Source organism: Aulostomus chinensis, chromosome 12 (genome assembly GCF_037954235.1).
Source record: "Aulostomus chinensis isolate RoL2024-O1b breed Wild chromosome 12, RoL_Achi_v1.0, whole genome shotgun sequence".
NCBI lineage: Eukaryota > Metazoa > Chordata > Actinopteri > Syngnathiformes > Aulostomidae > Aulostomus > Aulostomus chinensis.
The window spans coordinates 24,987,816-25,005,971 of record NC_141331.1 but is presented as its reverse complement, the minus strand read 5'-3'; the positions used below and the strand labels follow the sequence as shown (position 1 = coordinate 25,005,971).

Here is an 18,156-nt window from a genome sequence, read left to right as displayed (position 1 = left end):
TTCCAATAACCTTTTGCTTAAGTTTAAGAATTTGTACAAAGTCATCAACTTTGGTGTGAAACCAGAGAGCACTTTGCAAAAGTTCAGAAGATTGATTGCAAAAAACAGGTTCCACATACAAAAAGTTTGCATACAAAAGTTGAAATAAGTGGTGCTTCCTCTACCTTGTTCATGTTCTGGGCATTAGCCAGAGCAAGGGTGTAAGGCAGGTCGCTTGTGTTGGCAGTGAATTTAAAGGTGCTTGGATGCTGACGGTACTGTCTCTCACTCAGGATCTCTGCTGCCTTCTTGGCTTTCTCCACATCAATTGAACCAATTGGTACCCAGCCTGTTCCCCTGATCCATTCCATGTCAGCTTTGTACACAGCCTACCAGTTGGAACACAAGAGAAGTGACAATGATTTATTTATTTTTTTGAGAAAAGAAATGGCTGCTGTATTCAGTAGAAAACACTGTAAGAACTACTCATAACTCACATCACTCTGAAGGTCATAAACCTTTCTGGCCTGGACCACATCGTTGGAGTCTGGGAGGCAGGTCCAGTTGTGAAGATGAGTTCTGTAGTTGAAATCATTGACTTGGATCTGGCATTTCTTGGCCAGCTCAAGACTCAGCATGTCCACTGGAAGATGGAACTTGGTTTTGGACTTATTGAAGTCCTTCTTGTACAGGACGTCACTGGCAATCTTGACTGAGTTCATAGCCAGTACGATCAGAGGGTCGTCCTGGACACTGAGGGCTCCAATGTGGTGGCCCACCTGCTTACGGTATCCTTGCTTGTATTTGTACTGTAGGGAGAGAAAGAGTGACGTGATGATGAACAAAGAAAGGAAAGCAGCAATGAAACTGAGATCAAAAGATGCTTAATTATATGTTCCATACATCACTAATGATTTCTCTTCCTCGTTTGGCAGCAACAACAGAGACAGCATCAGCTTTAAGGTCATAGCCCTTTCTGAACATCTCCTCAACACCTTCCCTGTACAGTTTCTGTGAAGGAAATAAACAATAAATGGAAATCATAATGTCTGTGAAAATGATTCACTAGCATGGATGTACTAAAGAGATTAAGAAAAAACAGACTAAACATACCTGGCTGATGTTGTAAGCATTAGCTCTAGAGAGCAACATCTCAGGCATGTCACTGCCAACATGATTCTTAACCTTGTCTGCCTCCCAAGCAGCAATGTAGCTTTGCTGTTGTAAGAGAAAGGAAAACGGAAGAAATATAAATCATCATCATCAGAAAAGCTTTTTAAAAATCTGCAACAAAAAAATATTAAAGCAAAACATGATATTTTTTCACCTTGTTCGTGGTTTCAGCATTTGTTTTGGCCAAAACCATGGGTATGGCACTCATGTCAATTGTATATTTCAGGGTGTCTGGGTTCTGCTTGTAAAGACGATCACTGAGAATCTTTGCAGCATTCTTGGCCTTCACCACATCCAGTGAACCAATGGGTATCCATCCTACGCCCACAACCTCATCCAGGTCAGCTTTGTATACAGCCTGTTGGGAAATGTGTGCAACATCAGACAACAACAAGCTGGCAATGCATAATTTTTCTAATATACTTTGAATGTGTCAGGATCAAGCTTACATCACTCTGGAGATTGTAGGCCTTCCTGGCCTGGACAACGTCATTGGAGTCTGGCAGACAAGTCCACTGGTGAAGACGGGTGATGTAGTTGGCATGGTTAACCTGGATCTGGCACTTTTTGGCCAACTCAAGACTCAGCATGTCCACCGGCAGGTTGAACTTAGTTTTGGACTTATTGAAGTCCTTCTTGTACAGGGCGTCACTGGCGATCTTGGCCGAGTTCAGAGCCAGCATGAGCAGAGGGTCGTCCTGGACACTCCGAGCACCGATGTGGTGGCCCACCTGCTTACGGTATCCTGTCTTGTACTTGTACTGATGAGATTAACAGGAAATTCCCAATTTTACAACCTTTCTCTCTCAAATTATGTGTGGCAATCATATAATAAGATCGGATAAATTATAAGTCACTCACATCACTTATGATGTCCCTGGAGGCCTTGGCAGCCTTGACAGAGATTGAATCTGGAGGTAGGAAATAGCCCTTCTTGATGGCGGCTTCAAAGCCTTCTCTGTACAGTTTCTGCAATGACGTAAAAAAGAATACATTTTCTGTATTAACATTTTTCTATTATGTCAGAACTACGTACTTAACAAAATCTAGTTAGAAGAGAATCAAACAAGAGGCTTAAACAAATGGATGTCCAGTTGTAGCTTTCCACAATACGCTGGCAAGGTTTGCAACCGAACTTTGCTCAAGTGATCACATATAAAGAATGTCATCTTGCTTCAGTTTGTGGTCATAGTAATCTCCAATAGATGGGTAGGTACTTATCAAAGGAATACTAAGCTTTTAGATACAGTTTAAGAGACAGTCAAGGTCAGAGGATCACAATCAGAACAGGGCAAGGTTCATCATATTATCGTGAGCAGGAAAACAGACAAAATAATACCAACCTTGCTCATGTTGATAGCATTCTGATGAGAGAGGATGATCTCCGGAGTGTCAGGATTGATGTGCACTTTGGTCTTTTCCTTCTCCCATGCTTCAGTATAAAGACGCTGGAACAAACAATAGATAGATAGTCTAAAGTGACCTGTACAATTTGAAGTGACAAAGATATTTGCAGAGAGATCTCCAAGGTGTATCAAGGTAATCATTATTTCCACAGATAAGAAAATTTACCTCCCCCTCCCAAAAAAAATACCTTATTCATGGTCAAAGCGTTACTCTTTGCGAGTTCCAAGTTCACTGAATCAATCGGGCTGGTGAAAGGAACAGTGCTGGGATGCTGGCGATACTTCATATCACTCAAGATCTCTGCAGCCTTCTTGGCTTTCTCTACATCAAATGAGCCGATGGGGACCCATCCCAGACCCTGGAGCCACTTCAAGTCAGCTTTGTAAACAGCCTGTGAGAGCAGAGATTATCAATTATTATTCCTCCTGTGGTGTGTAAATGGACATGGAAAAAAAATAATACGCGTTTTTAAGGCGGCTGTACTCACATCACTCTGTATGTCATAGGCATGTCTAGCCTGGACAACGTCATTGGAGTCTGGCAGGCAAGTCCAGTTGTGCAGGCGGGTGATGTAGTTGGCGTGGTTGACCTGAATCTGGTTCTTCTTGGCCAGTTCAAAGGCCAGCATGTCCACCGGCAGGTGGAACTTGGTCTTGGACTGGTTGAAGTCCTTCTTGTACAGGGCGTCACTGGCGATCTTGGCTGAGTTCAGAGCCAGCATGAGCAGAGGGTCGTCCTGGACACTCCGAGCACCGATGTGGTGGCCCACCTGCTTACGGTATCCTGTCTTGTACTTGTACTAGAAGGACAATTCAAAAAGAAAAGTTCTCCTGTTACAGGTGAAACGATAAATGTATATTTACTGCTTATAACGGGTGAAGCCAAACAGCTTACATCACTGGCAATGTCCCGGGAAGCTCTGGCTGCACGGACGGAAATGGCATCATTGCGCATATCGTAGCCCTTCTTCTTGGCATCCTCATTTGCCTGTTTGTACTTTTTCTGTTGACAGACAGACACACCAAACCTGAGTGACTGAGTTTGAACTGTACATTTTCCTTTTGAGTAAACCTGGGTGATCATTTATATCACCTTCTACTGACTGCAAGTGGAACCTTGCTGTTATGTCATGTGCTTTTACACATAAGAGATACCCTTCTGACGCAATTCATTCTGGTGGAACATAAAGTATGTCATTCTACTGAATATTTGATCTTCTTGTAATTATTCTGCATGTGACTTTGCATATGCTGCCCCTCCCTTGATATCCTGAGAAGGTGTCATTTCATGAAAAACATCCTTAGCAATATGACAATTTACATTTCTACCATATCTCCCAGCAGTGAGTAATCCACACATGGTAGTTGCTATCCCACAGTATTTTCACTCACCAAGCTGTAGTTGACATTATTTGCTTTGGCAAGAAGAACATCCATAGCATCAGGCATGATATGGATCTTGGTCTTCTCATTCTCCCAGGCTTCGATGTAGGCTTTCTGCAATAACACACCAATAAGACGATAGCTTAGTCACACCATGAACTGTCCAGGTATGTATTTGTCAGAAATGGTCAGGTTTTCACGTGTCAGAATTAGTTGTCAAAATAGTCATCACTATCACTTTGATATCACCTATACTTTACTGCACTTTGAGGACTGATGACATTACCTTGTTCATGACCTGAGCGTTAGCTTTAGCCAGCACCATGGGCATGTCTTCAGCGGTGCCCGTGAACTTGTAGTTGCTTGGGTGCTGACGATACTTCTTCTCACTCAGGATCTCACCTGCCTTCTTCACCTTCTCAACATCCAGAGAACCTATAGGCACCCAGCCAATACCCTGCAGCATCTTCAGTTCCTCCTTGTAAACAGCCTGGAGATTACAAAAAGAGATTATTATCATGAAAGGTCTTCCACAATACTACAAAATACACATTCACCAATATGCAGACAAAACCTGTAAATTTAATAATTCATACTCACATCACTCTGTATGTCATAGGCATGTCTAGCCTGGACAACGTCATTGGAGTCTGGCAGGCAAGTCCAGTTGTGCAGGCGGGTGATGTAGTTGGCGTGGTTGACCTGAATCTGGTTCTTCTTGGCCAGTTCAAAGGCCAGCATGTCCACTGGCAGGTGGAACTTGGTCTTGGACTGGTTGAAGTCCTTCTTGTACAGGGCGTCACTGGCGATCTTGGCTGAGTTCAGAGCCAGCATGAGCAGAGGGTCGTCCTGGACACTCCGAGCACCGATGTGGTGGCCCACCTGCTTACGGTATCCTGTCTTGTACTTGTACTAGAAGGACAATTCAAAAAGAAAGGTTCTCCTGTTAAAGGCAAAACGATAAATGTATATTTACTGCTTATAACGGGTGAAGCCAAACAGCTTACATCACTGGCAATGTCCCGGGAAGCTCTGGCTGCACGGATGGAAATGGCATCATTGCGCATATCGTAGCCCTTCTTCTTGGCATCCTCATTTGCCTGTTTGTACTTTTTCTGTTGACAGACAGACACATACATCAAACCTGAGTGACTGAGTTTGAACTGTACATTTTCCATTTGAGTAAACCTGGGTGATCATTTATATCACCTTCTACTGACTGCAAGTGGAACTTTGCTGTTATGTCATGTGATTTTACACATAAGAGATACCCTTCTGACGCAATTCATACTGGTGGAACATAAAGTATGTCATTCTACTGAATATTTGATCTTCTTGTAATTATTCTGCATGTGACTTTGCATATGCTGCCCCTCCCTTGATATCCTGAGAAGGTGTCATTTCATGAAAAACATCCTTAGCAATATGACAATTTACATTTCTACCATATCTCCCAGCAGTGAGTAATCCACACATGGTAGTTGCTATCCCACAGTATTTTCACTCACCAAGCTGTAGTTGACATTATTTGCTTTGGCAAGAAGAACATCCATAGCATCAGGCATGATATGGATCTTGGTCTTCTCATTCTCCCAGGCTTCGATGTAGGCTTTCTGCAATAACACACCAATAAGACGATAGCTTAGTCACACCATGAACTGTCCAGGTATGTATTTGTCAGAAATGGTCAGGTTTTCACGTGTCAGAATTAGTTGTCAAAATAGTCATCACTATCACTTTGATATCACCTATACTTTACTGCACTTTGAGGACTGATGACATTACCTTGTTCATGACCTGAGCGTTAGTTTTAGCCAGCACCATGGGCATGTCTTCAGCGGTGCCCGTGAACTTGTAGTTGCTTGGGTGCTGACGATACTTCTTCTCACTCAGGATCTCACCTGCCTTCTTCACCTTCTCAACATCCAGAGAACCTATAGGCACCCAGCCAATACCCTGCAGCATCTTCAGTTCCTCCTTGTAAACAGCCTGGAGATTACAAAAAGAGATTATTATCATGAAAGGTCTTCCACAATACTACAAAATACACATTCACCAATATGCAGACAAAACATGTAAATTTAATAATTCATACTCACATCACTCTGTATGTCATAGGCATGTCTAGCCTGGACAACGTCATTGGAGTCTGGCAGGCAAGTCCAGTTGTGCAGGCGGGTGATGTAGTTGGCGTGGTTGACCTGAATCTGGTTCTTCTTGGCCAGTTCAAAGGCCAGCATGTCCACTGGCAGGTGGAACTTGGTCTTGGACTGGTTGAAGTCCTTCTTGTACAGGGCGTCACTGGCGATCCTGGCTGAGTTCAGAGCCAGCATGAGCAGAGGGTCGTCCTGGACACTCCGAGCACCGATGTGGTGGCCCACCTGCTTACGGTATCCTGTCTTGTACTTGTACTAGGACAAAAATTGAATACACATTCATTCTACAAATATGCACTGCTTGAGAAATTCAAGACCATATCAAAGTCTCATGGTACTTTTATCCGTCAACCCTAATATTATTTGTGCTTAAAATAATGAGGAGAAGATTATTTTATTACATCGCTGGCAATGTCCCGAGAGGCCCTGGCTGCAATGATGGAAATGGCATCATTACGCAGGTCGTATCCTTTCTTCTTGGCCTCTTCATTTGCCTTCCTGTAAGTGTTCTGTATAAAGGGAAAAACAGAAAAGCTTCAAGTATCTTCTGTGAAAAGGCAGAAAATTAACAAGTATGTTATTTTCGAATCAATGAAATCGATGCGATATTTTATAATATATGTATGCAAAACACTCACCAAACTGTAGTTGACCTTATTAGCTTTAGCCAGAAGAACATCCATGGCATCAGGCATGATGTGAATGGACGTCTTTTCATTTTCCCAGGCTTGAGTGTAGGAGTGCTGTGAAGTTTGGTTTTAGTTTAAACACAAAGAACACATTCATTTAGTAAAAGGTTTCACTGGTATGTGTCAATAATTAAATCGGCACAGGACACACACGTATTGTTGATAACTGACAGGTTCTGAATGTGATTTCTGATGTTGAATCTTGTCCAGCAGAAAATAATTTTGACTTTTCGTGTTCCTTTCATTTCCCTTTTGCAGCTTTTCCTGTTTCAGTATTGTTGAACTGATTCCAGCTTTTCTGTTTACTAAAAGCCCACGCTGTCAGTTTCCATCGTCCATCATCGTCTTCCGCTTATTCCTTACTAGTAAGGGTCGCGGGGGGGCTGGAGTCTATCCCAGCATCTACGGGCGAGAGGCAGGGTTCACTCTGGACAGGTCGCCAGTCCATTGCTGGGCCAACATACAGAGACGAACAACCATTCACACTCACAGTCATACCTACGGTCAATTTAGAGTATTCAATCAGCCTCGTCCCCAAATTGCATGTCTTTGGACGGTGGGAGGAAGCCGGAGTACCAGAGGGAACCCATGCAGGCACGGGGAGAACATGCAAACTCCACACAGAAAGATCCGGCGCCCGAGCCGGGACTAGAACCCGGAACCTTCTGTCAGTTTCAAAATCCTCAATTCATTTTCTTAAGCAGAAGCAAAAAAATACGACTTTTCCTTTCACACACTGTAGATTGCAGTGACTTCTCACATTTTGTGAGACACAACACAAATATGAAAGGTTTAAAAATGGTTGATAGTGGAAAAGGAATATCTTATTATCTGGCTGCAATGACCCACCACTCCCAAGGGGGCCTGAGCTCCTAGCTTCATGGAAAGGATGGCATGTCCCTACTCAGAGGACCATAAGATTTAAAGTAGCCTTTTTTGCATGAATGAGGAAACCAGTTTGAAGGTCCATTCAGAGGCAGGATGGAATATGGACCAAGATGGGTGACATAGAATCAACAAGCATGTTGATGAGCAAAGGGTCCTTAGGAATCCATCAAAGGGAATTAAAAGTGCAGCGTGAAGGAGCAAATCCAAGCTTGCCCTGCTCAAGCAGGTGAGACAAGAGGGAATCAGACCAAAACTGAGCACCATAGAGTGACCGATTCCATTATTGCAAATGTCCAAAGAGAGGAGAGCAGCCTTGCTATCAGTAGGTGCATGAACAATTACATCTATACAACCAACAGCATGAGCACCATGAGAGGACGCACCAAACCCACAAGACAGGAAAGAGTGGAAGAGCAACCAAACTGATGACAAAGAGGCCTGGAAAGACTTTGACAAGAACCTGCTCATGATTCTTGAGATGTCACTGTAAGGCAGTGCAACCACCAAGCTGAACCTGAACCTGGACCCAAAAAGCAACAAGAGATTCTGAGAGTTGGCCCAGAGGAATATACCCTTGGGGAAACGGAGGTGATAGAGGGTGATACTCAAGCCAACGACATGGAGCCCTGTTCCCAGAGTTTCCTACCCTATCAGCTCTTTCACTTCCCTTGTGCTCTCCTGCCTGTTCCTTCTCGTATCTCTGTGAGTCTTGCGTGTTTTCCTGTGGTTGAGTTTTGTATTTCAGGTTGGTTGTCTGAGTTTGTCCTTAGTCAGATCCTCATGTCACCTTACCAGTGCACACCTAGCCTGTTTTGCCTCCCTGTTTGTTGTATACCTGCTTTTGTTAGTTTTGTTAGTCAAGAAACCCATTTACATGTTGTTCCTGTTTGCTGCTACTGTTTTCTGCATTTTTGTCTGCCTGCCTGCAAACCAACAACCCTGAAACTGAGAAATCCAAAGCCAACAGTTACATCCAGAAAGGGCTTGACCTACCCCTGAGCTCTCCATTCCTGCTGGGAAGAACCTTAAACCAATGCATCAAAGCCATACACAGAGTCATGTTACAGCTGAGAGACTCATCAGATCTATCTGTACAAACACTTGCAGAGCTGAGTCGGCCATCAGAGGCTGTGGCATGGTGACTTTGAGATTGCTGGTAGGACACAGTCAGAAAGAGATGACCTGGGGTGGGGAACAGTGGCCAAGATGTGGTGCAAAGCCACACAGAAGGAAAGGAAGGAATTCAGTTGAGGAAGCTAGACAGCATAGAGGAGAGTGGTCAGCAGGTTTCTGATTAAGTCAATTTATGAAACTCTACCAAGCCTCAGCAGCTGTTGTCTTCGGCTTTGGGTCAAAACATTCATGAAAGGTGACAGCTGGGTGATGATCCTGCAGTTGCCCCAGTGGCACTGTTGGATGTCACCTTTGGATGCTGGATATTTGGACGTTTTTCCTATACTTCCATCTCCATGCAGATGGTATGGCTGTATGTTTCACAGAGAAGAAAGCCTTACACAGCACTATGAAAATAATTTAACAATTTTTGAAGTGGTCACGGTGATAATTTTGATATCCATGCTTGTGTTGCACAAAATACCACATTAAAGGAGGTTAAATAAATTAAATTCAAGATTTAATTTTATACTTTCTTATTTTGCGCTCCTGTTGTCCATTCTTTTAGCAGGGTTATTTATGTCTGTGATTAATAAAAAAAACTGTTCCATTGTTATTTTAAGATGACTTTGTGTGTAACTTTAAACAGAGTATATAAAATTTTTCCTCACAAAGCTTATTTTTTAATTTTTTTTCTTAAAGTGAAAAACAATAATATATTGGGTGTGCAAGAGAAAAAAACATTACCTTGTTCATGACCTGAGCGTTAGCTTTAGCCAGCACCATGGGCATGTCTTCAGCGGTGCCCGTGAACTTGTAGTTGCTTGGGTGCTGACGATACTTCTTCTCACTCAGGATCTCACCTGCCTTCTTCACCTTCTCAACATCCAAAGAACCTATAGGCACCCAGCCAATACCCTGCAGCATCTTCAGATCTTCCTTGTAAACAGCCTGGACAAAATAAAATGTTTTTATGACAGTGAACATAAAGAAAAAAATGGGAATAAATCCCACATTGACCATTCAATGAGTCATACTCACATCACTCTGTATGTCATAGGCATGTCTAGCCTGGACAACGTCATTGGAGTCTGGCAGGCAAGTCCAGTTGTGCAGGCGGGTGATGTAGTTGGCGTGGTTGACCTGAATCTGGTTCTTCTTGGCCAGTTCAAAGGCCAGCATGTCCACTGGCAGGTGGAACTTGGTCTTGGACTTGTTGAAGTCCTTCTTGTACAGGGCGTCACTGGCGATCTTGGCTGAGTTCAGAGCCAGCATGAGCAGAGGGTCGTCCTGGATGCTGAGGGCACCGATGTGGTGGCCCACCTGCTTGCGGTATCCTGTCTTGTACTTGTACTAAAAAGGCAATTGTGAAAGTTGCAATTACTAAACTGTTGAAGGGGAAAGTAAAAGACATAATATATGTTTGATACAGGAGAGAAATATACAAAATACAGACACCTACATCGCTAGCAATAATGGAGGAGGCTTTTGCAGCTACAACAGAAATGGCATCACCACGAAGATTATGGCCCTTCTTCTTAGACAGCTCATTGTCCAATTTGTACAGTTTCTGGAAAAAGAGGAAAACATATTTTCATGAATTCAACCAAAACCTATAGTTAGATACATGTTTCCAGTCTGTTGGTATGTTTTTCACTTCAGTTTATTATAGAGTCAAGAAGCTTTGTATGGAAATGTGTAGAAAATAAAGACATTGCACTGTACCTCACTGTAGATTTTCTTGTTTCCTCTGGCCAGGACAACATCCATTGCATCAGGCATGATGTGAATTGAAGTCTTGTCTTTTTCCCATGCTTTGGTATACGATTTCTGTATACAAAATGTACTTGTGGGTTTGATTTCTCAGGCATAAATTGTAGTGATGAGACATTTTAGATATTTATAAGTCATATCCAGTACCTTATCCATAATCTGGTTGTTGGCAGAGGCCAGTGTCAGGTCCATGGAATGCATGTCCTTGGTGAATTTGAATTTGCTAGGGTGTTGACGGTACAGTTGCTCACTGAAGGCATTGCCAGCTGTTTTGGCTTTCTCAACGTCCAGCGATCCGATTGGAACCCATCCAATTCCTCTGATAAAGTTTGTATACTCACTCTTGTATTGGTTCTAAAGGAGAATATGAAAATCATTCCTTCACAATGCAGCACACACAGTATGAGATATTTCATACAAAATACTGAATTTCAAACTCATGAGATCAGACTTTGTACATACATCACTTGCAATGAACTGCATGTTACGAGCCAGTTCTAGGTTCATGGCATCAGGGAGCACGGTGTAGTGGGAGATAATCTGTTTGTAACCCGCATCAGTCTGCACTTTAGAGGCGTGCTTAGCGTGGGCCACACTCATCATGTCCACTGGGGTGTGATACTTCAGCTTGGATTTGTGGTAGTCCCTCTTGTAGTTCTTGTCACTCTGCAGTTTGGCCACTTCCATGTAGTGAACCAGCAAGGGATCGTCTTGGAGGCTGCGGAAGCCAACATGGTGGCCTCTGGCCTTCTCATAAGCCAATTTGTACTTGTACTATAACATAAACATATACTTATTAATCCGCATATAATACACTCTTGGGCTTTATGACCTGAAACAGATCTTGCCTATTGATTTCTTATTGCACATTTTATTCCACTCACATTACTGGCAATCCTGGTACCGGTCTTTGCAGCCACAATTGGGATGGCATCTGCTTTGAGGTTGTAGCCCTTATTGGCCATCTCGACAACACCAGATTTGTAGAGTTTCTGCAAAAGACAGTAGGAGATGTAAAAGAATAATCAACTTCATTCAAATAGTGATAAAATATGTTAGCACTGGCATTTGATTTGGATTTGTCTTACGTTACTCATGGTGATGGCGTTGGCCTTGGCCAGGAGAATCTCAGGAGCATCTGGCATGATGTGAACAGTCAGTTTGTCCTTTTCCCAAGCGGCAGTGTATGCTTTCTGTAATTAAAGACACACACACACACACACACACACACACACACACACACACACACACACACACAAATAATCACAATAATGCTGATGCTGGTAAATATTTTTCTGGCCATGCACTATGGAGTACATATAAAAACCCTGCACCTTATTCATAATCTGGTTGTTGGCAGTAGCCAGAGCCACGTCCATGGAGTCCATCAGCTTCTTGTACTTGAAGTTGGATGGATGAGTGCGGTACTTCTTTTCACTCTGAATCTCACCGCCAACCTTGGCAGTTTCAACTGCAAGTGAGCCAATAGGGACCCAGCCAACACCCCTGACAAAGTTGGTCCAATCAGACTTGTAATCACACTGAAACAGAAGACATCAGTCAATGGAAAACATATTATTTCAATTGTTTTTGCCCTTAATAAAAAGGTTTTACTATTGTGGCTAGAGCACAGCAGGAATATTACAATGTTTCAAACTTACATCACTAGCCTGGACGTTCATCGTGCGAGCCAGTACTAGGTTCATGGCGTCAGGGAGGAGAGCATAACTGTGCTGAATCTGTTTGTAACCAGCCATTGTCTGCACTTTAGAGGCATGCTTGGCGTGGGCCACACTCATCATGTCCACTGGGGTGTGATACTTCAGCTTAGCCTTATGGTAGTCCTTCTTGTAGTTCTTGTCGCTCTGTATCTTTGCCACCTGCATGTAGTGAACCAGCAGGGGATCGTCCTGAAGGCTGCGGAAGCCAACATGGTGGCCTTTGGCCTTCTCGTGTGCCAACTTATATTTATACTGTAAAAAAAAAACAACGGCAAAATCTTGTGAAGAACATGTGATGAGGTGGAGTAGATACAATTATACACAGATCCAGATTTGTTTTTCCTACTCACATTACTGGCAATCCTGGTACCGGTCTTTGCAGCCACAATTGAGATGGCATCTGCTTTGAGGTTGTAGCCCTTATTAGCCATCTCGACAACACCAGATTTGTAGAGTTTCTGCAAAAGACATTATGATTAGAATACAATAAACTGCATTCACAGAGTGACAGTCAGCACATGTCAACTACAACTGGCAAGTATCATTTAATGTATCGGACTCATGGATTTGTCTTACATTACTCATGGTGGTGGCGTTGGCCTTGGCCAGGAGAATTTCAGGAGCATCTGGCATGATGTGAACTTTCAGTTTGTCCTTTTCCCAAGCTGCAGTGTATGCTTTCTGTAAATACATAAGCCAGAGAGAATTAATGCTGATGCTGGTAAATATTTTTCTGGCCATGCACTATGGAGTACATATAAAAACCCTGCACCTTATTCATAATCTGGTTGTTGGCAGTAGCCAGAGCCACGTCCATGGAGTCCATCAGCTTCTTGTACTTGAAGTTGGATGGATGAGTGCGGTACTTCTTTTCACTCTGAATCTCACCGCCAACCTTGGCAGTTTCAACTGCAAGTGAGCCAATAGGGACCCAGCCAACACCCCTGACAAAGTTGGTCCAATCAGACTTGTAATCACACTGAAACAGAAGACATCAGTCAATGGAAAACATATTATTTCAATTGTTTTTGCCCTTAATAAAAAGGTTTTACTATTGTGGCTAGAGCACAGCAGGAATATTACAATGTTTCAAACTTACATCACTAGCCTGGACGTTCATCGTGCGAGCCAGTACTAGGTTCATGGCGTCAGGGAGGAGAGCATAACTGTGCTGAATCTGTTTGTAACCAGCCATTGTCTGCACTTTAGAGGCATGCTTGGCGTGGGCCACACTCATCATGTCCACTGGGGTGTGATACTTCAGCTTAGCCTTATGGTAGTCCTTCTTGTAGTTCTTGTCGCTCTGTATCTTTGCCACCTGCATGTAGTGAACCAGCAGGGGATCGTCCTGAAGGCTGCGGAAGCCAACATGGTGACCCTTTGCTTTCTCATAATTTTTCTTGTACTGGACCTAAAAGAAAAGGGAGTAAAAACAATTTAGATGATAGTTGCTGTTCTAAGTAAGTGGAAAAAATGTGCTGAATACAGTCTGTGTTGGATATAATTTTGATTTACACACATTGCTGGCAATATGTCTGCCATGCTTGGCATGCAGGATAGGAATAGCATCCGGCCTCATGTCATATCCCTTGGCAATATCTTCTAGCCACCTTTGCTTGTATTGACTCTGTGGATAAAACAGGAAAGTGTGCGGTCAATGTACAATGCTAATATACAAGTTGAATTTCACGCATGTCAAAATTCTTTATTAAAATCATATTTGTCTGGGAAAATTTTGTCAAACTGATATTCCGTAAATGCCTAACCTCACTGAGGCTGTGGGCATTGAATTTGGCCTGGAGGAACTCAGGACTGTCAGCTGGCAGGTGGTAGGTGTGCATAAACTTCTCTCCAGAAGCTTTGTATGCAGCCTGTAAAAAAATCAAACCAGAATGAAGAACAGAGCGCAAAGTCTTTGTAGGAGAAATTTCTGTTGGCACACATTTTATGCGCTGAAAAAACATTGCATTTTACTTTGTCGAGCTGCTTTGAGTTGGTCAGAGCCAGGGCCATGTGCATGGCATCAGTCTTGCTCGTAAACTTTAAGGTACTGGGATGCTGGCGGTAGCTCTTTTCATCCAACGCGGCTTTGGCAGCTCTGGCCTTTTCAACCTCCAGTGAACCAATAGGAACCCACCCTGCTCCTCTATAGACGTTGGTGTAATCTGATTTATAAGCATTCTGTGGGCAGAGAGAAACGAGTCAAAAACGTCATATCTCAGAATCTGTAGGATTTGTAGGAAGGAGTTACAATGCAAAGTGGCTGCCTGTATATGCTCCACTGCACCAAAGGGGAAAGGTGAAAAAATAACAACAACAAAAAAAACGTACATCACTCTGAATTTCCATCATGTTCCTACAGAGCTGCAGATGCATGTTGTCAGGCAACAGCAAGTAGTTGTGAGGAATCTTCCTGTAACCAGCGTAAGTCTGAACCGTGGAGGCGTGTTTGGCGTGGGCCACACTCATCATGTCCACTGGGGTGTGATACTTCAGCTTAGCCTTGTGGTAGTCCTTCTTGTAGTTCTTGTCACTCTGCAGTTTGGCCACCTGCATGTAGTGAACCAGCAGGGGGTCGTCCTGGAGGCTGCGGAAGCCAACATGGTGACCCTTTGCTTTCTCATGTGCCAGTTTGTACTTGTACTGTAAAGAAGAAAACAGTTCACTTCATAAATCGCATTATTCGTGTGTGTGTGTTGTTTTTCTGTCCTTTACTTACATTCCTTTTTTATTCATATATTTGATCATGAAATGTACTTAAAGACAAAAAAGAGAATGGGAGATTTTTATATGCATGATGATGGAATGTATAAACTTTATGGCATAACTAAAAAGTTTTTGAAAACTAAGATCACATTACTGAATTTGGTTACATTTCAGTAGTTACACATTTACAACTTACATTACTGGCAATGTCTCTGCTGGTTTTTGCTGCAACAATGGGAATTGCATCTTCCTTCACATGATGTCCTTTGAGGAGATCTTGGCGGTGAGCGTGGGTGTAGAAATTCTAAATAAAAAAGGATACACACAAATTATTTTCTATATTTGTATTCAAGGCTGGAAAATACAAGAGAAACTGCAACTAACCTGACTGATGTTGACAGCGTTGTATCTGGCTTGCATCAGTTCAGGAGCATCAGGAGGGAGATGATAAGTGTGCATGTACTTCTCTCCACTCGCCCTATACTCTTTCTGTAGAATCACAAAGAAGAGATGGATTCATGTCTATTCTGAAAGGAAATTAAGAAGCAATCAAGAGGCTATTTTCATTCTTTCTCCTTCCTACTCACATCATTCAGAATCTTGGAGTTGGCCTTTGCTAGCTCCATATTCATGGAATCATAGGGACTGGTGAACTTGAGGGTGCCAGGGTGCTGCCTGTATTTCCTCTCATCTAGAGCAGCTGCTGCTGTCTTTGCTTTTTCCACCTCCAGGGAGCCAATGGGAACCCAGCCAACTCCCTTGACAGAGTTCTCATAATCCTGTTTGTAGGTGTACTGCAAAATCAAGGGGATACCCAAGGAAAACCACGATTAGACCAAATATGGCCTAAAATAAAGGTGGGCATCAGTATCCTCACATCCTGAATGTTGTGCGGCTGAATAAAAGCAGACTGAGTGTCAGCTGATGTTATCAGTAGAGATGGTGTAAATGTTGGACTTTATGACCAGAGAGACGGTTCAGTACCAACAGAGAAGAAATGGGTCTTTGCAGGAGTGTGGTGTTGAGAGAGAGACAGAGTTCAAACAAATGGGATTCTGATTGGTTCCTCTGATAAAATATATGTTTTGGCATCGGAATGAATGACTTGAAGGCAAAAGCCCAAATTCTTTGACGTAACTACAAAAATATTTTATAAAATACTGCTGTAGAGTGATGAGTCATGGTTGACTCCTATAGTGTCAAGATGTTAAGAAAGTATGTCTTTTGAAAAATGGATGCAGTATTCATACACCGGTAGGTGACTACAATCAATCGTAAGCTGTGCTCATGTTCACTTCACCTACTGAGGTGAAGTGATTGAGGAACTTGCCACATAGGTGGAGCAGTGGTAAACTGCGTGTGGCACAGACACAGAAGATTATTTTAGGAGCAATTAGAGTTATTAGTCATCAGTCTGGGACATAAATTATTCCTCTGTCATACAAGTCTCCAAAAAGAGATATTTGAAACTTACATCACTGGCATTGTAGTTCATGTTCCGAGCAAGTGTCAGGCTCATAGCGTCAGGTAGAAGGAAATAATTATGGTGGTGTTGCTTGTAGCCAGCAAAGGTCTGCACTTTAGAGGCGTGTTTGGCATGGGCCACACTCATCATGTCCACTGGGGTGTGATACTTCAGCTTGACCTTGTGGTAGTCCTTCTTGTAGTTCTTGTCACTCTGCAGTTTGGCCACCTCCATGTAGTGAACCAGCAGAGGATCATCCTGGAGGCTGCGGAAGCCAACATGATGGCCTTTGGCCTTCTCGTACGCCTTCTTATACTGGACCTTGGGGTCAAATTGTGATCAACATTTTAAATTTTCCTGCATTTCAAGAGTGTTAATAACTATGAACTATGACTACAGCAAAAAGTACAGTACTTCTAGTACAGGGTATGTCAAAGTGGAGACTAAGCATGAATAAGACAACATTATCTTTTGAAAAACTTACATCACTGGCTGCATGTCTGGCTGCTTTAGCAGCAATGACAGGGATAGCATCAGGCTTCAAGTCATAACCTTTAGCAATGTCCTCCTGCCAGGCAAGCTTGTAGTAGTTCTGAAATTACAGATGAAAAACACAAAACAACAAAAATCATACAATAGATGCACAACCCATTTACATGCACATATAATCAAAATAAAAAAAACAAAGGAATGAATAAATGAACAAAACAGAATGCTCTGTTAATGACCAAATTCATGCATGTGTATCCAAATGACGATTATGAACCAGTAAAAAAAAAAAAAAAAAAAGTTCCTTTAAAAATATAAATGTCATATCATTTTTGTATTACGTTGCTGATGTTGTAGGCGTTGCACTTGGCCTGGAGCAACTCAGGGATATCAGCAGGCAGAGAGTACTTCTGATGGATCTCCTCCAGACCTCTCTTGTAGAACAACTACAAGGAAAGAGTTATAATAAGGGCACAGCTCACGCCTAAATCACTGAATAAAAAGGGCAAGTTTTTCTCACTGAGTGGACTCACATCACTCCTCTGAAGCTGGTTGACTTTGGCCTGCATCATGATGGGGTGGTCATCAATCGATGTGAAGGGGATCGTGTCTGGGGCCTGTCTGTATTTTTTCTGAAATAACACCATCAGCAAGTATTGTGACAGATCTAACCAAATATAATAGATGTCCATATCTCAAATGTCACAAGTTAGTGCATAGCAGAGTTGCAGCGTGCATACCTCATTAAGGATCTGACCCGCGTTCTTCGCCTTCTCAACCTCAATGGAGCCAAAGGTGACCCATGGGCTTCCTTTGGTATAGTTATTGTAGTCAGACTTGTACTCATTCTGTAATGAAGACAGAAAACTGTCACACGATACACAATCTCAAAATCTCACCCTATTTTTTTTCATATTATCAACCCATATGATGTTGTTAAATCTGTCTAGACTCACATCACTCTGGATGATGTTGGCTTTCTTGGCCAGGTCCAACAGCACACTATCAGGGGGAAGAAAGAAGTTGGTATTGATGCTGCGGTACCCAGCCATGCTGGCAATTGCCTGGGACTTCTTTGCAGAGGTGACAGATATCATATCCAGGGGTGTATGGTATTTTAGCTTTATCTTCTCGTAGTCCTTTTTATATTCACGCTGTGGAGACACCAGTAAGAGATTGTTCAAGCGGAACCTCTTCCCTCAGCTCAAACAGTAT

General features: G+C 42.7%; 1 protein-coding gene across 1 annotated transcript in view; it reads right to left on the bottom strand.

Moving 5' to 3' along the window:
- neb (nebulin) overlaps positions 1–18,156 on the bottom strand; it is a 65,293-nt gene that overhangs the window by 37,366 nt on the left and 9,771 nt on the right. The window contains exons 18-64 of the mRNA XM_086219436.1: positions 17,898–18,095; positions 17,682–17,789; positions 17,475–17,573; positions 17,283–17,387; positions 16,937–17,044; positions 16,462–16,773; positions 15,575–15,781; positions 15,372–15,476; positions 15,184–15,291; positions 14,613–14,924; positions 14,256–14,462; positions 14,048–14,152; positions 13,801–13,908; positions 13,381–13,692; positions 13,054–13,260; positions 12,858–12,962; positions 12,632–12,739; positions 12,222–12,533; positions 11,895–12,101; positions 11,649–11,753; positions 11,445–11,552; positions 11,023–11,334; positions 10,708–10,914; positions 10,513–10,617; positions 10,250–10,357; positions 9,829–10,140; positions 9,535–9,738; positions 6,736–6,840; positions 6,499–6,606; positions 6,041–6,352; positions 5,727–5,930; positions 5,450–5,554; positions 4,949–5,056; positions 4,542–4,853; positions 4,228–4,431; positions 3,951–4,055; positions 3,454–3,561; positions 3,047–3,358; positions 2,747–2,950; positions 2,496–2,600; positions 2,014–2,121; positions 1,602–1,913; positions 1,307–1,510; positions 1,093–1,197; positions 883–990; positions 477–788; positions 165–368 (exon numbers count right to left, since the gene is read on the bottom strand). Coding sequence (XP_086075562.1) covers positions 165–368; positions 477–788; positions 883–990; positions 1,093–1,197; positions 1,307–1,510; positions 1,602–1,913; positions 2,014–2,121; positions 2,496–2,600; positions 2,747–2,950; positions 3,047–3,358; positions 3,454–3,561; positions 3,951–4,055; positions 4,228–4,431; positions 4,542–4,853; positions 4,949–5,056; positions 5,450–5,554; positions 5,727–5,930; positions 6,041–6,352; positions 6,499–6,606; positions 6,736–6,840; positions 9,535–9,738; positions 9,829–10,140; positions 10,250–10,357; positions 10,513–10,617; positions 10,708–10,914; positions 11,023–11,334; positions 11,445–11,552; positions 11,649–11,753; positions 11,895–12,101; positions 12,222–12,533; positions 12,632–12,739; positions 12,858–12,962; positions 13,054–13,260; positions 13,381–13,692; positions 13,801–13,908; positions 14,048–14,152; positions 14,256–14,462; positions 14,613–14,924; positions 15,184–15,291; positions 15,372–15,476; positions 15,575–15,781; positions 16,462–16,773; positions 16,937–17,044; positions 17,283–17,387; positions 17,475–17,573; positions 17,682–17,789; positions 17,898–18,095 — 8,439 coding nt within the window. The remainder of the gene's footprint in view (positions 1–164; positions 369–476; positions 789–882; positions 991–1,092; positions 1,198–1,306; positions 1,511–1,601; positions 1,914–2,013; positions 2,122–2,495; positions 2,601–2,746; positions 2,951–3,046; positions 3,359–3,453; positions 3,562–3,950; positions 4,056–4,227; positions 4,432–4,541; positions 4,854–4,948; positions 5,057–5,449; positions 5,555–5,726; positions 5,931–6,040; positions 6,353–6,498; positions 6,607–6,735; positions 6,841–9,534; positions 9,739–9,828; positions 10,141–10,249; positions 10,358–10,512; positions 10,618–10,707; positions 10,915–11,022; positions 11,335–11,444; positions 11,553–11,648; positions 11,754–11,894; positions 12,102–12,221; positions 12,534–12,631; positions 12,740–12,857; positions 12,963–13,053; positions 13,261–13,380; positions 13,693–13,800; positions 13,909–14,047; positions 14,153–14,255; positions 14,463–14,612; positions 14,925–15,183; positions 15,292–15,371; positions 15,477–15,574; positions 15,782–16,461; positions 16,774–16,936; positions 17,045–17,282; positions 17,388–17,474; positions 17,574–17,681; positions 17,790–17,897; positions 18,096–18,156) is intronic.